We start from the raw sequence: 19,006 nt of genomic DNA, 5'->3' as shown, positions 1-19,006 counted from the left end.
AATATTAGTTTTTTTAAACATTGAATATAATTAATTAAAAAAGATTTTTTTTTTTCTTTTTTCTTTTTTTTTTTTTGAAAAAAAAAAAAGTGTTTCAGACTTTCGTTTCACACTTTCAACTACAACAACTATACAAATTTCTAGTTTTCGAAATTAGAATATAGAATGTTATAAAAAAAACATTCTATATCGCGTTGTTACACGATTCTTTGTTTACCCAGTTTTCATGAAAAAGGAAATAAATATAATTGAAAAACGTTTTTTTTTGTAAAAAAGATGAAATTTATTTAACCAAAAATGTTTTAACAAAAAAAAAAAAAAATTTTTTTTCTTTATCATAATAGTAAATTTTTAGATCCTTTTTTTTTCGCGGATTAACTTTCGACCTTTACGTACCAGCAATTGTCGATCAAGTTTTCTTAAATTTTTTCCTTCTTTACACAGAATTATTGATTGATTGACCCGTGTAATCTTATAATACCTTTTAGTTAAAAAAGCTCATGATAAAAGGATCAAAAAAGTTAGAAAAAAGTTTCAAAATAGTTTCATTATAGTAAATGTCAAATATTTCATTATTTATTTTTTATTTTACCATTTATTAAAAAAAAGTCTTAAAATAAAACATGTAAATCTCTCATAATTTATGATTAAAAATTTTTGATTCTTAAAAAAATTTCATAAATTTTTTTTTTTCGTTCATTAAATGATTATTATTTTGATTGGTCGATTGTATCATTTAAACCTATTTTATCTTTTATTTATTTTACTGTTTCCTTTATTGGTATAGAATAAAAAGTTTTCTAATTATAAAATTATAATTATGTTATCTGTTATGTTTGTTCCGTTAAATATACATATTTTAGGACTTATCGGATATCTTCCCCTTTGTAAAACTATGTAAATAACAAATAATTTCTCCTTTTCTAAAATTGTTCAAAATTGTTTATCGTTTGGGTTATTTTGAGGTTAACGCGTAAAAAATTTTCACGCGACTTTAATGTTTTATATTTACAAATTAATTCTTCACGTGAATAAATAAATAATTATGTCGGTTCGATTTTGCTTTTCTTCGATTTCATTGATTTCGTTTGATTTCGTTTGATTTCTTTTGATTTCTTTTGATTCCTTACTATAAATAAACTAATTAAATGTTTTTATGCACTAAATATCTGCAAATATTTCTTACAATGTTAATATTACGTATTACTTGGTAAAGAAAGAATAATTGTTTTATTTTTTTTAACAATAACCTTTTCCTTCTCAAGATTAAACGAATCATACCTTTTCAACTTCCTCTTTTGTGTCACGCTCATGTGTCACGTTTTTGCTTCTCATTTTTTTTGATTTGAAAAAGTATTATGATAAGAGTTTTTTTGCTCTGTTATAATTAAAAGAACTTAATATTATTTAGTGTAATAATTGTCCCTATTATCACTTTTTCCAATAAAATAATTTTGTACTCTTGTAGATTTTCCTTTCTTTTGTTTCTTTTGTTCCCAAAGTCAAAGTCATAATGTAATAATCTAATTGTTTCTAATTGTTCTAATTATTTTCTAATTATAATTAAATTATTAAATTTCATAATCATGTTATTTTATATACTCTCAACTTTCTAACTTCTATAAAAGCCACTTTAATAAAGCCCACTTTAGGTTAAGTAATTTATGTCATTTTACTCCTTGTCAAAAATCACCGTGAAAAATTATTAATTCTTAATTGAAAAAGAACCACCCTCGAGTTTTTAGGTAAGGAACTTTTGTTTTTAAGCTACTTACTAAGCTTAAAACTATTAAAGCTACATGTTAAGCTTAAAGGCTATTAAAACTACTTGTTAAGCTTAAAAAAGCTTAAAAAGTTTTAAACCCCAAGGGGAAAGACAATATTGATTATCGAAATTTTCACGTGATCGTGCTCTTTTTTTTTTTATACATCGATTATGATGATGACTCATTCTCGTTCTTTTAAATCACACGTTAATTCTCTCTCTTTATTTATTAAAAAATGGAAACTACATCCGGTGTAAAAGTTGCGGAAGAACCAAAAAAGGTTTTTATTCAATAATTATTATTATTTATTTTTAATAATTTATTTCTAATATTATCTTCTTTCCTCATTTAAAGACTGTTAAAAGAGACGCTTTAAAGTCCATTGAACAAAAGATTCAACAAATATGGGAAAATGAACGTGTTTTTGAAGTTAACGCTCCAACCTTACAAGAAATTTCTGATGATTCTATTTTACATGAAAAATTTCCAAAGTTTATGGGTACTTTAGCTTATCCTTATATGAATGGAAGATTACATTTGGGTCATATGTTTACTATTACAAAAATTGAATTTACAACTGGATATGAAAGAATGAAAGGCAAAAGAGCTTTATTTCCTTTAGGTTTTCATTGTACTGGTATGCCTATAAAGGTAATGTTTATTTTTTTTTAATATATATTTTCTTATTTCCTTATTTATATATATATATATATATTTATTTATTCATAATTTCATATATTTTTAATTAGGCATGTGCCGATAAATTATCAAGAGAAATTGAAAAATTTGGTCCAAATTTTAAACTTCCAGAGATTGATGAAGGAGTTAAAAGTTTAGATTTGAATTCCTCTTCTCATGATCCATCTGGATCATCATCAAAAGTCATGCAAAAAAAAGGAAAAGTTGCATCAAAATCAACTGGTCAAAAATATCAATTTCAAATTATGAAAAGTTCTGGAGTACCTGATGAAGAAATACCAAAATTTGCTGATGCAAAATATTGGGTTTATTATTTTCCTAAATTGGCCATAGTGGGTATCATTAATTATCATATTTTGTAATATTTTATTAATTTTAACCATATTTCCATATTCCCATATTTTCATATTTTAACAAAAAACTTTTTATCATCATAGAAAGATTGCAAGTCTATTGGTGCTAAGATTGATTGGCGTCGTTCTTTTATTACAACGGACATTAACCCTTATTATGATTCATTTATTCGATGGCAAATGAATAAATTGAAAGCTCTTAATAAGATTAAATTTGGTGAAAGATACACTATCTATTCTCCTTTTGATAATCAACCTTGTATGGATCATGATAGACAAAGTGGTGAAGGGGTTGGTCCACAAGAGTATACTTGCATCAAACTTAAAGTTTTAGAGTGGAGTAAAAATGCTAAAGAACTTTTTGGTGAAAACCCAGAATTTAAAGATAAAAATATTTATTTTGTTGCTGCTACTCTCAGACCTGAGACAATGTAGGTTTATATGAAATTCTTTTAAATAATCTCTTTATATTAATTAAATTAAAAATTTTTTTTTTTTTAGGTATGGACAAACGAATTGTTACATAGGGACTGAGATAGATTATGGTCTTTTTAAAATTAATGACACTGATATATTTATTTGTACTTATCGTGCTGCTCGTAATATGGCGTTTCAAGGATATTCTGAAGATCGTGGTAAAGTCAATCAATTGGCTGAAGTTAAAGGATCAGTATTAATTGGAACTAAAGTCAACGCTCCATTGAGTAAATATGAACAAGTTTATATTTTACCAATGGAGAACGTTTTACAAACTAAAGGAACAGGTGTTGTTACATCGGTTCCTTCGGATTCTCCAGATGATTATATAACTCTTATGGATCTTAAGAAAAAAGCTGAATATTATAAAATAGATCCATCATGGGCTAATTATGAACCTGTACCCATTATTCGTACTCCGAATTATGGTGATTTATCTGCTCCAAATGTTTGTGTTCAAAAGAAAATCAATTCTCAAAAGGATCGTGTACAATTGGCTGAAGCTAAAGATATAGTTTACAAGGAAGGATTTTATAATGGCATTATGTTAGTGAGTGATTATGCAGGAAAACCTGTTCAGGAAGTCAAACCATTAATTAGAGATTTGTTGGTTTCCACAAAACAAGGTTTCATATATAACGAACCTGAAAGTCTTGTAATGTCACGTTCTGGTGATGAATGTGTTGTTGCTTTATGTGATCAATGGTATTTGGATTATGGTGAAGAAAATTGGAGAAAATTGGCGGAAAAATGTCTTAGTCAATTGAATACTTATGGTTTAGAAGCACGTCATCAATTCGAGCAGACGCTTGCTTGGTTGAATCAATGGGCTTGTGCTAGAAGTTATGGTTTAGGTTCTAGACTTCCTTGGGATCCTCAATACTTGGTTGAAAGTTTATCAGATTCCACTATTTATATGGCTTATTATACGGTGGCTCATTTATTACATGGTATGTAATATAATTATTCTTTTTATATGATGGATACATAAATTAATTTAATTTTTTCAATTCCTATTAGGTGGGACACTTGATGGTTCAATACCGGGACCTCTTGGTATTAAGGCTTCTGAATTAACGGATGAAGTATGGGATTATATTTTTAATGATGCAACTTATCCAACTTCTTGTTCTATCCCACAAGAAAAACTGGATATATTAAGACGAGAATTCAGATATTTTTATCCTTTAGACCTTCGTGTATCTGGAAAAGATTTAATCCCTAATCATTTAACCTTCTTTATTTATAATCATGTCGCTATATTTCCTGAAAAATACTGGCCAAGAGGTATAAGATCAAATGGTCATTTGCAATTAAATCGGGAGAAGATGAGTAAAAGTACTGGCAATTTTATGAATGGTTGTGACGCTGTTGAAAAATATGGTGCTGATGCAACCCGTGTAACACTTGCTGATGCAGGTGATGCAATCGAGGATGCAAATTTTGAAGAAAGCACTGCAAATGCAGCCATTTTAAGATTGTTTACTTTGAAAGAATGGTGTGAAGTACGTTATTTACATCAAAATCATTAAATTTAAAATTTAATACTAACAAAAATAAAATCTATAGGAACAAGTAAAAAACAAAGATTCCCTTCGTACAGGGTCAGAAAATAATTTTCATGACAGAGTTTTCGAGAATGAGATTAACAAATTAATTGAACAAACAGATAAGTCATATAATGAGTAAGTTTAAGAGATATTAAATGAACATTTATTACATTTTATTACATTTTATTACATTTATTACATTTATTTAATTTGTCTATCAATTAACTCATTTTCCACTTTATAATTTAGTTCAATGCATCGTGATGCATTGAAGTATGGATTTTACGAGTTACAAACAGCTCGTGACTGGTATCGTGAAGCCGTTGTTAATGAGGGAATGTCTAAAGATTTGATTTTACGATGGATTGAAATACAAGCTTTGTTGTTATCACCAATAGCTCCACATTGGTCCGAATATATTTGGAAGGATGTCTTGTCAAAAGTGAGAAAAATCATAATTGGATGATATACATTATTTTTATAGTTTTACTGATTTGAGTATCACATTATTAGGAAGGCCTTATTGTTAACGCACCTTTCCCAAAAATATCTGCTCCTATTGATGAAGGATTGATTGAAGCAGGAGAATATGTTAGAAAGATGATCAAATCTGTACGTGATCTAGAAATAGCATCACAAAAGAAGAAAAAGAAGGGTAAAGGAGAAAACTTTGATCCTTCTAAACCTAAATCACTTAAATTATTTGTTGCAACACGATTCCCAGAATGGCAAGATTTTGTTGTCGATGCCATAAAACAAAATTATGATGAGGTAAGTTTAAATAAATATATTGTTATGCAACTTTATTTTATATTATATAAAATATTTAATATTTTAAATAACAATTTGTAGCAAAATAAAACTTATGATGACGTTAAAATTCGAGAAATTTTATCACAAAAAGGCATTTTAAAGAATAAAAAGACGATGCCATTTGTACAAGAATTTAAGAAAAGTGTTGATAAACTTGGTCCAATAGCATTTAATCGAACCTTATTATTCGATGAATATGATACACTTGTTATGAGTAAAGATTTCATACAAAAGAGTTTAGGGTATAATAAAGTTGATATTTTTAGAGAAAATGAAGCAACAGAAAGTGGTGAAAAAATGGTGACTGAAATAGCTGTTCCTGGTGAACCTGGAGTTTTATTTAAGAATATAGAATAATAACAGTATCATGATTTTTAAAATTTTAATCATGTAATAATTAACATGTAATAATTGTTATCAATGTAATAATAAAAAAAAAAGTCATGTGATAGTAAGTTCATTTCAGTATAGAAGGTAAGGTTATATATAGATTTATCAACTTTAATAACTTTAATAAAGTTTATTAGCTATTGCTAATTATTGCCATAATTTCATATTTATGGATTAGTTATTATTCTTACCACATATTACATCTTATTTACTAACAACCTACTTCTTATTAAAAACTTATTATCTTTACAGTCTATATAAAAGAAGGTTGTCTAATCCTCTATTATTATTAATTTAGCAATTGAAAAGTTGCTTAACATTCCAAAAAGTTCACAAAGTCTAAAAAACTTATAGATATCAATACAAAAGAAAATGTATCAATAAATATTTTCATTATCTTTAATTTCTTCAATTCATATGTATTTATATAATAAGAATATTAAAATATATGAAGTACCTTTCACTTTTCATTCATTATCTTAGATACAGTCAACCCTTGTTATAACAAACCCTAGGTTCTAGACCTCAACTTCATTATAGGGCTATAGTGAAGATTTTAAGAGATTTGATTGGTTAATTCATTATAGTAAGGGGAAATTTATCATAGTTATCTGAAAATTCACTATATCAAGGATTCGCTATATCAAGATTTGACTGTATAATGGAATTATTAGGATTTTTAGTTTTTAAAAAAATCTAATATTTGAATTTAACCAATATAATTTCAAATTCAAATTGTTGAAATTTAAAATAGCAAATAATAAATATCTTATAAAACAAATTTTTAATAATACAATTTACTCTTACTATAATGAATTCTATATAATAAATTTTACTATATTAAAATTTATTATAATAAATAAATTGGTAAACTACCCAATAGCATCCAGAAAAATTCTTCAATCACATCTTCACATGATAATTTTGCTGATCATTTCTTAAAATATTACTAAAATATTTTTTTTAAAATAAAACTTGGAAATATAAATTTATACATATTTTAAATTATATATTATCCGTAATTTTACATACTCTACAAGTTTACTTAGAGTAATCTTTAGCTTTTTATATATATTTTTTTAAAATAATGAATTTTGCAAAAAATGGCATTAGCCGTTTATGACTAAATAATATAATTATATTATTTAGTCATAAACGGCTTAGACTAGGTTATTTAGTAATAAAATAATCTAACTATAACTAAATAATCTAAGTATGACTATAAATAATCTAAATATAACTAAATAATCTAAATATAACTAAATAAATTAAATATATCTAAATAATCTAAAGTTAACAACCTAAATATGATTAAATAATCTAACTAAATAACCTGTTTCATCAATTTTCTATACCTAGTTATTTTTTCTTACTATATTCCTTCCCTTTGAATTCGCTTTTCTTTAGCCTTTTTCCGTTAATTATTTGTGATCATGTGATTAAATAACCTAAATACGACTATGCCTAAATAATCTAAATATACCTTTTTTTATTATGAGCTGTGTGTTAATAAATGCTTTCTCGTATAATTTATTCTGGTGAGGCTTCACGGTTGATCGGTTACTTAAGTAGGTGGTGATTTGTTTTCCATTTTAAAGCCTTTTGATTACCGGCGGGTATGTAGTGCCATGCTATCCTTCTTGGTTGCCAGTACTGGGCCAGCCGGTTTGGATGCTAGTTCTATATTAAGAATTTGCGTCTATTTGGTTGCCTTTCCAGATCCCAAAATATGGTAAAAAAAAATATCACGTCAGATGGCGCAGTAGATCTGTGATTAATTTCGGCCGGCACTTCTGAGGTCCGATTATGGTTTAATCTAGGTCGAGGCAATGTGTATGCTATTTTTTTGAGCGTCCCTAGTGTCCCTAGTGTCCCTAGTGTCCCTAGTAAAAGTAAAGTTGTGGCCGAATTTATGGAATATTACGTTATCAAAATTAAACAAAAATCTATTGCGCCAAAAATAATAATAAAATTTGTCTAACTTCAATATCAATTTTGGATATTCTATTGGGCGTGCAATTTGTATTAGCTTGGCCGGCCCATTTGTTTGCTAAAGTATGTATGACTATTGCGCCAGTATATGTATGCCGATTTCGTGTCCGTAGGTTGGAGGTGCATTATGTATTATCGTAGGCCGGGTTAGAGAAGCGCATTCATATTGTATTTAGTATGTTTTCGAGCATATTAGGATGCAAAATAGGACGGATTTTTTCTTGTTGTCACTATGAAAATTTGTTAGTGACGCTCTTAATCACGCTCTAGCTGACACTTCGTATGCTTTTTCGAAGTTTGGGGGACGCTCGATTATCTTCCTTTCGTATCTCGTCAACTATGTCGGCTAAGAGTCGCTAAGAAAAAGTAAAGTTCTAGTAAAAAAATCGAAATTTTTCTATGCTATCCTATGGCTTATATGCGATATAGTATGATACGTATATGACATATGCGTGATACATATATGCTAAAAAAAATGAAAAAAAGTTAAGGAAGCTCGGACTTTTCTTAGTGACTCTTGTGACATGGTGACACCCATCAGAAACCGTCCGAGAGCTCTAAAAATCTGAAATAGCTATAAATTTTGTCTTTCCAAAAGCGTCGCAAGGGCGTTACCTCGATTTTCTCAGTGACATGACATCTTTTTTCTAGTGACAAACTGTATTATTTTTGTTTACCTCTAAATTACCTACCAATATCTCCGCTGAAGCTATCTTAGCCTGCTTTTTCCGATGGTACTGTTCCTTTTTACGGTGCTTTCTAGCATGTAGATCGCAAAACCCATATCCAGAATAAGTTCGTTTACCACATTCAATGCAAGGTATATATGAGGGGAGAATTCCGATGTATTTGGCACCCTTTGGATGGAAGCACTCCCCGATTACAAACTTCTCCGGTCCTGAGAATATATGGACATCGATAAAATGTCATTTTTGATAACTATGAATAGTTCGATTATGTATCGATTTATATATTTCGGAATTAATTTTCATTTTGAACTTTTTTCTCCGGAGTATATACTTTCTCTCGAACTGTATATTTGTTATATAATACCTATGACCCAATCCGAGCTTTCAGAGTTCCTCGACGCGCCCGCCCCGTTCTATTGTGGGTTTAAAGCCTCTGATATAGGTCAATGCCTATATAAAATTCGTGACGATAGTGTTAGGCCAAGGCATTTCCTCGGTGCAGATAATGAGGATGAGATAGAAGCCTCTCTCGAACGTGAAGGCCATTCCTTACACGAATTCATTGATGGGGATGAACCACTCCGGCCTATCATAGATTTCGATTTACCACAAGAAGTACTTGATACTATTGAGCCTAAGCTAACACGTAAAGAGATACTAGATTCACTTATTCTTGGTTTTAGAAAAACATGTTTGGAAATATTCCCGAAGTGGGATTATAAAACTTTAACAATTGCCAGCAGTAGTGATGCAAAAAAAATGTCCCTCCTAAGGTTGCTTGTCTAAACTTCTTCAAAATCCTACGATTAGTTTTGTCAAAATTTTACTATAGATTTATTATAGTTTCGGCAGAGTTTCAGCAGTTTCGGCATTTATAATAAGTTTCAGCAGTTTCGCCTTTCTCCAAAGTTTCGCCAGTTTTTTAATATAACTTTAATATAGTTTCGGCAGAATTTCGCTTTTCGGCGAAACGCCATCTTGCCTAAACCCCTAGGTTTCGGCAAGCAACCTTAGTCCCTCCATATCTCGACTTTTGGTATGAGACTTCCAAATATTGCTCGGGTTGCAGTTTTTACTGAGCTTGTTCGTAAGAAACTTCCGACAGCTCTACAAGGAAATAGTATTATTGATAATATCGCAAATAAAAGGTCTTTCTCCTTACGGATGCTTGGATCCTCCAAGTTTGACAAAAAGACTGGAGAACATGTTCGTGTAAAAAAACCAGTTCATCCAAAAGATGGAACTCTCTTTGACTTCATGATTCGCCCGCCTAATGATGAATCAGAAGTCGTTAAAAGTTCTCTTTTAGATATTCCGAAAGCAGAAATGGAGGGATGTCCTAGCATAAATAATGTCACCACTGATGCTGAATTCGAACTAGTAGAGACATTACTTCAAGAAGCTAGCATCGAAGGGTATAATCTCTCATATCCATTCGATAATTTTCCTGACAAGTTTCCACTATCACGCATCTCTCCATCACACTGCCCATTATGTGATCGGGAACATACCAGTGATAATGCATATATCAGACGAAATAAAAGATCTTATAGCTTTTTCTGTTACCGTGCCAATCAAGATAAACAGCCTGGGACGAGAAATCCTTCATTAAAACTTACTATTAGCGAAACAGCTTTAGATAAAGAGAAAAAGCTTCCAAACCCTATAAAATTAGACCGCCACCCAGAATTTCTGAACCCAAATGACCGTTTCGTATGGGGCGATCTAATAGATATGTGTGTATCTGGACGGAAATTTTCTCGTAATGAGATTTATGACGCAATTCAGGCAACAGTCGCCTGTATTCAAACAACATCAAGATTATGGGTGCTCAAAATAGAGGATACGAATGGTGGTCTTTATTTTGATATGGCACCAAAACTAGATCTTGCCAAGTATGAAGTTAACTTGATTGAGCTAGGTGGGGAGGGAGTGAAGTTAATTAATTTAATAGATCAGGCGGTTACCAAAGGTCTAATCCTTTACCGCAATATTAATTTTCTTCCATATTCGCTAAACACTCTAGCTCATGATACAAAGTTCTTTAATCTTTTCATAGGATTTTTGGCTAAGCCAGCGTCAGAAATCAATAAAGAAATCATGAATCCGATTCTCTGGCATGTAAAGAACGTAATCTGTAGTGGGGATGAAAGACTTGACGAATATATCTGGAACTGGTGGGCGTATTTAGTACAGAAACCAGAGATGAAGCCCCGGACAATCTTGGTACTAAAATCTACATTACAACAGTGCGGGAAAAATATTATTACTGACTTTATTGGTGATAAAGTCTTGGGGTCACACCTCCATTTTGCAACTTCAGATTTGGAAAAAATTCTCGGGCGTTTTAATAGTGCCATTCAAGCTCGAAAGCTTATTGTTATGAATGAGACTGGAATGTCTAGTGGGGAATGGCATAGATTTAACGGGCATCTCAAATCACTCATAACAGAACGAATGGTAGCTATAGAGCGTAAAGGTCTTGAAACTATACGAATAAATGATTATGCTGGGTATATGGTTACAAGCAATCAGGATGCTCCGCTCAAAATAGATATAGGTGATTCTCGTATAGTCTGTTTTGATGTCTCTGCATGCTGTAGAGGTAATATACCATATTTCGACCGGCTAGGAGATATTCTAGACCATCCTGATGCACCTGGAGTAGTCATGTCATACCTCCTTAGCCGTGATTTATCAAATTGGAGTCCAGGAAAAATTCCTTCTACAAAAATGAAAGTAGATACAATGCGTGATCAGCTTTCTAGTCCCATTCGATTTATAATTGACTATATTACATCTAGGGCTGAGGCTGGGACATCTACGCAAAGTCGTACATCATTATATCAAAAGTATCTTGAATGGTGTGGAGAGAATGGTGAAAAACTATTGACTAGTAAAGTTGCTGGAAAAAAGTTTTCTGAAATTGGTATTGAAAGCAAACAAGTGCGGACAGGTGGTGGGAAAAGAGAATGGCAATATATACTTGACCGCTCCAAGATCATAGCTAAGCTCCGTGAATCTGGCCTAGGTGATATGGAAGAATTTTCCGATATACCTCAAGACGACTTGCCCGAAAATGAGACTACAGACATACCCATATTCAATATGCCAGAAATTATTCCTCCAAAAATAATCCCACCTCAACCAGAGCGCCAAGCCGATAGAAAGAATACGCCTTTACCTAATATCAGTAAAAATAAGAAAGCAGATAAACAGGACGATTTGACCCAAGCCCTTTTCGACTATGTGGCAGAAAATACACGTGCTCCAGTCGCCTCAACATCTGGAACATCTGAGACTAGCAAGCTTTCCGAATCTATCGAGCCTATCAATGAAGTAGTGAATTTGCCTCCTAAAGAGACCCCAACCGATTCTTCTAAGCCTATCAACGTAAGTATCGTCTGCCATACTTCTGGCCAGAGCTCAGCGAGATGAGCGTCTCAGAAAAAGGGCAGTCGAACTCGGTGAGAATCCAGATGCCTTCGTGACCATCACCGAAAAAGACCGACTCGATTCCATTACATTCCGTGATAGGATGGAAACTGATTCACGAATATGTGGTTGGGCTATAGAGACCAAAGAAGATCCCAAAGAATATATGGACATGAAAGTACGGGAAAGATTAATAGGAGAAGAAATAATCCGCCGTTCTCTCGAGGAAGATGGGATCACATCCTCCTGGCGCATACTGATGAGGAATGGAAAAAAAACGGTAAGCACGCACTCCAAGAGAATGGTATGCTTTGGTAAAGAGCGAATAAAAAGCCAGCCCTCTCGATAGTGGATCGATTTTCTTGGTTAAAGTATATCTTATGTTTTTTCGAAGTAACACGAAGAACAATTATTTATTTTTTCCAATTGAACTTTCTCCGCATAGTATATACCAAACAACCTAGGTATAACCAAATATCCTACATATTACCAAATAATAACATGGCTGGCATCGCTACTAGATATGTAACAGAAAACGAGCTCAATACCGAGATGAGTATCGAAGAGCTTAGTAATCTTCCGGCATTGGATATCCTTTTGACGGATAAAGTTAAGAGGGATCAGGCACGACGACGTCTCCAAAAGGGATATAACTTTAGCAAAGAACAGGTATTTGCATTAATTCCTAAGCTAACAGCTGGTCGGAAAAAAGGAGGAGCCTTACCCAATGTTCCTGATACTCCCGATATCACCCAAGAAGCAGAACCGGACACAGTGAATACATGTCAAATTTTACCGAAAGAGACTATTAGAGATTTGGCCCAGCGTATCATTCGGGATAATCTTGGTGAAGCAGAAGTAAAATTTATAGCAAAAGCCTTAGCTGAATCTGCCTCCAATGCTAGCGCTGGTTTATCACGAATCTCTAGGCTTCGAAGAGAATTGCGAAACCTCAAAGCCTCAGAAAAAATTATCTCGGCTACATTGATTCCAGACATAACCCGCTCAGCTAATAAAATCCAAAAGGAGCGTAGTAAACAATGTGAAGATGAAGGGATCGATTATCTGGACCATTCTCGTTAGAATCGGTTAAGGAGAGATTGGATATGTATGATGTATCCAAAGGCAGGAACTTACAAGCCCTTGCTGATGTAACGATAATGCTCTACATCCGTCCTGCTGAAATAAAAACCTTGCGTATATCCCGCTCTTCTGGAGCCTCTAATGGAGGTGTAACTGGATATGCAAAAAACCGGGGACAACAAGACATTCCTCGAGTATTTAGATCACTAGAAAAGAACGAGGAGCGGGCTAGTCAATTGCTTACGTGGATTCAGGAAGCAATTTCTTCTGGTCAGTTACGAGATCCTGGAAAGCCCGGAGTGTTATGGTTTAATATATTTCTGAAAAAAGATGAGTTCCTTACTGAGACCGGCAAACCACTACTTCCTAGTTCTTTGCGTAAATTAGGGGCGGTATTTGCAGTTGTGGCACACGGAGCGAAGAATTTATCAGAGGCTATGACTATCGGCAGTCAAGCACTTCGCCACAGTCCCGACAACTACGCTCCCCTGCAAAAACATACCATAGTCAATTTCAGAAGAAGTGACAACCTTATGATCAGGCAAAGGCAATCAAGATCTTTGATGAAAACTAATCACATATATGGGTTAGAGGATCGGGATATCATTATTAATTTTATTTTTTCGCTCGAGGCAAGATCTAGCATATAGAATATATTACGCCATTTATTGCGAAGCGCCTTTACGGCTAATTTTATTTTTTCGCTCTCCTAAGATCTAGCATATAGAATATATCATGAAAATGGTAGCCGATCAAAATCATTCATCTGATAGTACGCCCACCGAGCAGGAAGTTATCAGGCGTACAGAGAAAATAGCCAAGTTATTAGGAACAGATAAGCAGAATGCGGAGGTATATATTACGCTTTCTGACGAAAATAGGGTGCTAAAGAAACAGTTGGAAGAATATCATTCCCAACATAACACTTTAGAAAGGAGGGTAAAAAGGTTAGAAAGGGATGTAAAATATCTGGACGAATGTGTAGATAGGGGAGATGTGGTCGACTTAATTCATGAAATAGTTCCCTCGCTAATTAGTAAAAAAGGGCCGAAAGGTGATGTGCATAAGGATTCCTACTATTCGTCTGAGTCTTCCGAAGATTCCGATTCGGTTGAGATAATTGAGGTAAGAGAAAAAAAAGGCTGTCCCTCATAATCAACGAAGAAGGGCGCGACCAAAGAAAGTTAAGACCCTTCGATCAGGATGAAAGCTTTCCAATATTGTATTTCACGCTAATAGTAAAGTAATATATTTAATGTGGAAAATTTTACCGAAGGTGCCTATGGCCGAGTCCGGAATACTGATCGTCAACCCGGGATAGTGATCATTTCGCTCGAAAGAAGAATTTGCTGGGCCACTCCTGTGCGACAGAAAAATAAGTGGATCAGCGGTCAGCCATCCATGTGCAACATAATTTTCGCATATACTGAAAAGAAGCTATGCACGCTACCAGTACTTTGCGAAGCGCCTGCGAAGCGCCTCAATGGCTAATGGCTATTTTTTATTAAGTATAATTGCTCTATTAGCAAAATGTCAGATGACGCAGATGAAGGCTACAATGAATTTATCAAAGAATATGGATCGAGGTATGAATGGGATAATGAAGGGAATCCTGAATTTATACCAGAGTGGCAAGACTGGGAAGATCTATTTTGCGAAATCAAAATTTATTGGAAGACAAAGACAGTCAGGCATTGGGGGGAGAAAATACTTAAACGATTTGTATATAGTCTGCCTGGTGTAAGAAATCCAACATCAATACTCCATACATTTACACAATCTGATGCTTTTTATCTTCCGCAAATTTTGAGCCTAATAGAATTGCCATATAGTGCTGAGGAACTTCGAGAGGAAATATGGCCGGATGGTATTGATAAAAATGAGATTAAGGTAGATGATGCAGATGAAGTAGATAAGTTCCGGTATGGGTTATTGCTTCAAGGTGAAGACTCAATAGTGGATTATTACTCGAAGATAAAGAGATGTAATGATGTTATCAAGCTCTGTAAAAATCATCTTAGAGAAATATTCCATAAAGGATTGTCATCAGAAAGTCAAAGGTATATCGAAAGATTTGGATGTTATTATGATCACGATCTTGATCCTGATAAAATGGTAGAAATGCTTATTCAAGCTGAAAAGGAAAATGTGCCTGATTTTATTACTGCATTTAGTGATTGTCTTAGACAGGTTAGCAATGTACAGATTTCGACCCAATCTGGGTTCTCTAATAATAATTTTATTTCTGCTTTTCTTAATCTGGAATTAACAAGACCCTCTATGGCGGGGTGGTACACTACCAATCTAGCTAGTCCGGAGCGGTGATCTTCAGCTCGGAAGAATTTGCTGGGCCACTCCTGTGCGACAGAAAAATAAGTGGATCACCAGACAGGTCTTGTGCGACATAATATTTTTTGCATATATATCGAAAAAACATATTAACCTTTATTCTTTATTTTTTCCTGAACAATCATGAGAAAAATGGCCTGCTTCACAGGCGCTTCGCTTGAAAGGAGGTCTACATGCAACACAGGACCAACTCTAAAAGTAAATAGTGATGATAAAAGCATATGTTATGAAAGGCTGAGGGACACGCAATTCCGAGATCGCCAGGCGTAAAACCAAGTTTGTGTCTTCCGGTAGATCTCCATGTGAAAAGGTATGAAGATTCCATTTACATGTGCCTTCATAGAACTCTTGGCATCATACGACAATGCTAATCACTATTCTTATCTCCTTAACTTCGGCTTGGCGCTCTTTTTCCCAGCAAGATATAAAGCATGTAGGAGTATGTGGAAGTTCAGCCAACTTTCCGCAAAAAAATTTAAGGTGCGTATGTGATAGAAGTTATGTATGGGAGCGAAGTGCGACATAAAAAATACTCACTATGGGCTCTTAAATTTAGGAAATTCGCTACACAATGACCGATAACAATGATAGGGATGGTATTGATATCACTCTCAATTGTCTTATCGTTCCCATAGGGAACCTCTTCGATCTTCCAAGCAACCAAGTAGCTCAAGAAATTACAATCAACACAGGTCGAACGGTTGGCGGACTTGAAATTGCAATTCGTAACCGGTTAAACCAGTTAGGCCTGTTGGGGGTACAATTTTCTAATCTTTCTCTAAGAATTCGTCAGATCCATCCCGGAACAGTTAGCGAAAGACCAATGAACTCTCAAGCCTATATTTCTTTTTTTTTTTAATGATCAATTTCAACCTCGAGCGGGTCACTTCCATGTCACCGTATATTCTCCATAATTTTAGTGTCATGTAGCGCTATAGTCGCAATTTTTATGTATTGTAAGCCGGCTTCCGGCAACGTTTTTATTTCATAAATAAAGTATTTTTATCGAACGTTATGAGAAACGGGTCACGTGTAATGATATGGGGTGCGAACCCGATCACTATGTAATATCGGACTATAAATCTAACCAATCTAGCCTATATAAAAAAGCGTAGCACTATATCAGGTGATAAGTGAGAAGAGTCTTCACGGTTAGGGAGGCGCAGTGATTAGGCGATTGTTGCACCTATGATGCAATGTGGCCGATCATACGGCAGGCTTGTGAAACAGTTGAATTTCTCACATATACCAGCCCTCAGAATTTTTTTCGCAAATAAAATTCTTTTAACTCTTGTCCTCACATACCACACTTTGAGCCAATAACATTTCGCAAAAAAATACTATATAAGCTGAAAACATGCCTATCACTTTACTATGTCTCGTCAAAGGAAATACAACCGCGAACGCCTTCCCTGTCCATATAGAAGGGAGTAGTCTTGTTGGTGACCTCAAGGACGCTATTAAGGCGAAAAAGGCACCAGAGTTCGATAATTTTCCTGCAGACAAGCTTAAGCTATGGAAGGTGTCGATCCCTGGCGATCAGGACGATCAATTAAGAAATCTAATACTCCAGGACAGTGACGAGCTGTTGGCAATAAGAAAGATTTCGAAATATTTCCCAGACTCACCTCCCGAAGAACATATCCATGTTATTGTAAAATTGCCACGTAAGTGTCTGGAATAGTCTATGCAAAGCGCCTTAATGGCTAATTTTTCGTCATTTACCCTCGCATAATTTTAACTCATTCGTTTCCAGTTCTCAGCTTGGAAGAGGCGTTATCGTGTATTCCACCACCCATAACATATTCTCCGGACTGTACTAAATCGAAGACCACTACAAAGGTTAATGGTGACCCGCCGACAAGTGTACAACTATGGGGCGACTTTTTCGATAAAGTGAATCAATTCCGCTTCGACCAACAACCGATATTCGAGAGGCCACAATTTAACCAAGATATAGAGATAGTCAATGAAGAGGATGTTCGCGTTGCTATATCTATCAACATTTGTTTGATGTTAAATAAGCTTATGGGATCAGATTATAATTTTTCAAAACGTCCACCTACTTCTCCTGGCATACCGGACTTCACCTGTCATCTCGTGGGTTCGTTGATCTTGGTGATTGAGGCAAAAAGAAAGCATGTTTTAGAAGACATGGGTGAACAGACATTTCCCGAGTTTTATAATACGAGTAAGGGCAAGGATGTAATTCAACAAATCTATAATTATATGGGAGGAAACGAACTTAGATACGGTATTCTTACCACCTATGATAATCACTGGTTTCTATGCCGAGAACACACGAAGCTCTGGATCTCAAAAACCCTTCCACTACAATCCGAATCTCCACCAGTTCTCAAGGCATATGCTTATCTAACTCGACAGGCGAAAGAGAATCCCAACTCTCCTAAACCTCAAGTACTAGTGCCGGCTCAAGGGGATAATAATTCACGTACTCTTCGATCAAACTCAAAATCATCATCCAGCTCTTCATTAACTAATCAGGCTTCCAGCACCTCTGCGAATCAACAATCGTCATCCGCCTTTGGCGCTTCCAATGTAGACCAGGAAAAGTTTAGCTTTGCAGACTTCAAGTTTAAGAGCATACTAGGTGAAGGACGAAGTGGAAAAACGCTCCTATGCGAATTTCGTGGTGAAATGATTGCTTTGAAGAGTGTAGACCTATCGAAGGCTCCATCGTATGTTCTGGAAGAAATGCAGAAAGAAGTAGATATGTATAAAGATCTAGCTGATATTCAAGGCAAGTATATCCCAAAGCTGGTCTGTTATGGATATTATGGAGGAGGCATGAGCTTCGTTATCGGCTTAACCATTGTTGGCACTATGTTGAGCGACCAAAAAATAACGGAACAGCAAAAGTCAAGGGCTATTAAGGGATTAGAAGCAATCCACAAGCATGGTATCCTCCATAATGATATTCGGGAGGAAAATATCTTAATTAACGATGACGGTGACGTCTATCTGATTGACTTCGGTATGGCAAGTCGGGAGGACACAAAAAAGAAGAGAAAACTTTTCGAGGAGGAACAGCTCAAATACTCTAACTTGCTAGATAGATATAATACGTAAGAATTTATTATTATCAAATTCCTATATTACGATTTCTTGTAACTCTAGTTTCTTTTCATTAATAAATATGTACTTTATAACAGTCATTTCGTAAAGAACGCAGGGCGAATTTCCAAGTCACGTAAATGTCAGGTGGTTAATTAGACTGTAGGATTAGATATAGCATAGAACTATCATGTATCCTGGACAAGGTCCCGAACATTTGTATTTATTTATAATAATAAAAGAATTGAATTTTTGCAGGTATATATGATAAGTGAAAAAATATAGTCATGGAACTGCCATTCCAGGGCTATAAACAATTTATTTATATCATAATC

General features: G+C 34.1%; 7 protein-coding genes across 7 annotated transcripts; all 7 read left to right on the top strand.

Moving 5' to 3' along the window:
- The first annotated feature begins 1,956 nt into the window (after positions 1 to 1,956).
- OCT59_021977 (uncharacterized protein) lies at positions 1,957 to 6,204 on the top strand. The gene is made up of 10 exons (XM_025324423.2): positions 1,957 to 2,046; positions 2,121 to 2,417; positions 2,516 to 2,797; positions 2,903 to 3,249; positions 3,320 to 4,245; positions 4,316 to 4,800; positions 4,865 to 4,980; positions 5,095 to 5,287; positions 5,359 to 5,616; positions 5,698 to 6,204. Exons 1-10 carry the CDS (start codon positions 2,002 to 2,004, stop codon positions 6,013 to 6,015), a joined length of 3,267 nt encoding a protein of 1,088 aa, XP_025186058.1. The 5' UTR covers positions 1,957 to 2,001; the 3' UTR covers positions 6,016 to 6,204.
- Positions 6,205 to 9,095: 2,891 nt separating this feature from the next.
- Positions 9,096 to 9,515, top strand: OCT59_021976 (uncharacterized protein; the record flags this gene model as incomplete). Its single annotated transcript, XM_066146879.1, has 1 exon — positions 9,096 to 9,515. One exon carries the CDS (start codon positions 9,096 to 9,098, stop codon positions 9,513 to 9,515), a length of 420 nt encoding a protein of 139 aa, XP_066005978.1.
- Positions 9,516 to 12,287: 2,772 nt separating this feature from the next.
- Positions 12,288 to 13,247, top strand: OCT59_021975 (uncharacterized protein; the record flags this gene model as incomplete). Its single annotated transcript, XM_066146878.1, has 2 exons — positions 12,288 to 12,468; positions 12,610 to 13,247. 2 exons carry the CDS (start codon positions 12,288 to 12,290, stop codon positions 13,245 to 13,247), a joined length of 819 nt encoding a protein of 272 aa, XP_066005977.1.
- Positions 13,248 to 13,270: 23 nt separating this feature from the next.
- Positions 13,271 to 13,897, top strand: OCT59_021974 (uncharacterized protein; the record flags this gene model as incomplete). The annotated part of the gene is made up of 1 exon (XM_066146877.1): positions 13,271 to 13,897. One exon carries the CDS (start codon positions 13,271 to 13,273, stop codon positions 13,895 to 13,897), a length of 627 nt encoding a protein of 208 aa, XP_066005976.1.
- A 91-nt stretch (positions 13,898 to 13,988) lies between these two features.
- Positions 13,989 to 14,402, top strand: OCT59_021973 (uncharacterized protein; the record flags this gene model as incomplete). The annotated part of the gene is made up of 1 exon (XM_066146875.1): positions 13,989 to 14,402. The coding sequence occupies one exon, from the start codon at positions 13,989 to 13,991 to the stop codon at positions 14,400 to 14,402; it is 414 nt and encodes a 137-aa protein (XP_066005975.1).
- A 375-nt stretch (positions 14,403 to 14,777) lies between these two features.
- Positions 14,778 to 15,572, top strand: OCT59_021972 (uncharacterized protein; the record flags this gene model as incomplete). Its single annotated transcript, XM_066146874.1, has 1 exon — positions 14,778 to 15,572. One exon carries the CDS (start codon positions 14,778 to 14,780, stop codon positions 15,570 to 15,572), a length of 795 nt encoding a protein of 264 aa, XP_066005974.1.
- Positions 15,573 to 16,868: 1,296 nt separating this feature from the next.
- OCT59_021971 (uncharacterized protein) lies at positions 16,869 to 18,934 on the top strand. Its single transcript, XM_066146873.1, has 3 exons — positions 16,869 to 17,263; positions 17,353 to 18,682; positions 18,770 to 18,934. The coding sequence occupies exons 1-3, from the start codon at positions 16,954 to 16,956 to the stop codon at positions 18,828 to 18,830; spliced, it is 1,701 nt and encodes a 566-aa protein (XP_066005973.1). The 5' UTR covers positions 16,869 to 16,953; the 3' UTR covers positions 18,831 to 18,934.
- Positions 18,935 to 19,006: the final 72 nt, after the last annotated feature.

Source organism: Rhizophagus irregularis, chromosome 30, assembly GCF_026210795.1.
Source record: "Rhizophagus irregularis chromosome 30, complete sequence".
Taxonomy (NCBI): Eukaryota; Fungi; Glomeromycota; class Glomeromycetes; order Glomerales; family Glomeraceae; genus Rhizophagus; species Rhizophagus irregularis.
The sequence above is the reverse complement of the archived record's forward strand: the minus strand, read 5'-3'. Positions and strand labels throughout refer to the sequence as shown.

What these genes read in the sequence shown, in the direction of transcription:
- OCT59_021977 (XM_025324423.2), top strand. Translation starts at nt 2,002, where the DNA reads ATGGAAACTACATCCGGTGTAAAAGTTGCGGAAGAACCAAAAAAG. An exon ending in TTGCGGAAGAACCAAAAAAG is followed by an intron (nt 2,047 to 2,120) that starts GTTTTTATTCAA and finishes CCTCATTTAAAG; the next exon opens with ACTGTTAAAAGAGACGCTTT. An exon ending in GGAAGGATGTCTTGTCAAAA is followed by an intron (nt 5,288 to 5,358) that starts GTGAGAAAAATC and finishes TCACATTATTAG; the next exon opens with GAAGGCCTTATTGTTAACGC.
- OCT59_021971 (XM_066146873.1), top strand. Translation starts at nt 16,954, where the DNA reads ATGCCTATCACTTTACTATGTCTCGTCAAAGGAAATACAACCGCGAAC. An exon ending in TGTTATTGTAAAATTGCCAC is followed by an intron (nt 17,264 to 17,352) that starts GTAAGTGTCTGG and finishes ATTCGTTTCCAG; the next exon opens with TTCTCAGCTTGGAAGAGGCG. An exon ending in TTGCTAGATAGATATAATAC is followed by an intron (nt 18,683 to 18,769) that starts GTAAGAATTTAT and finishes ACTTTATAACAG; the next exon opens with TCATTTCGTAAAGAACGCAG.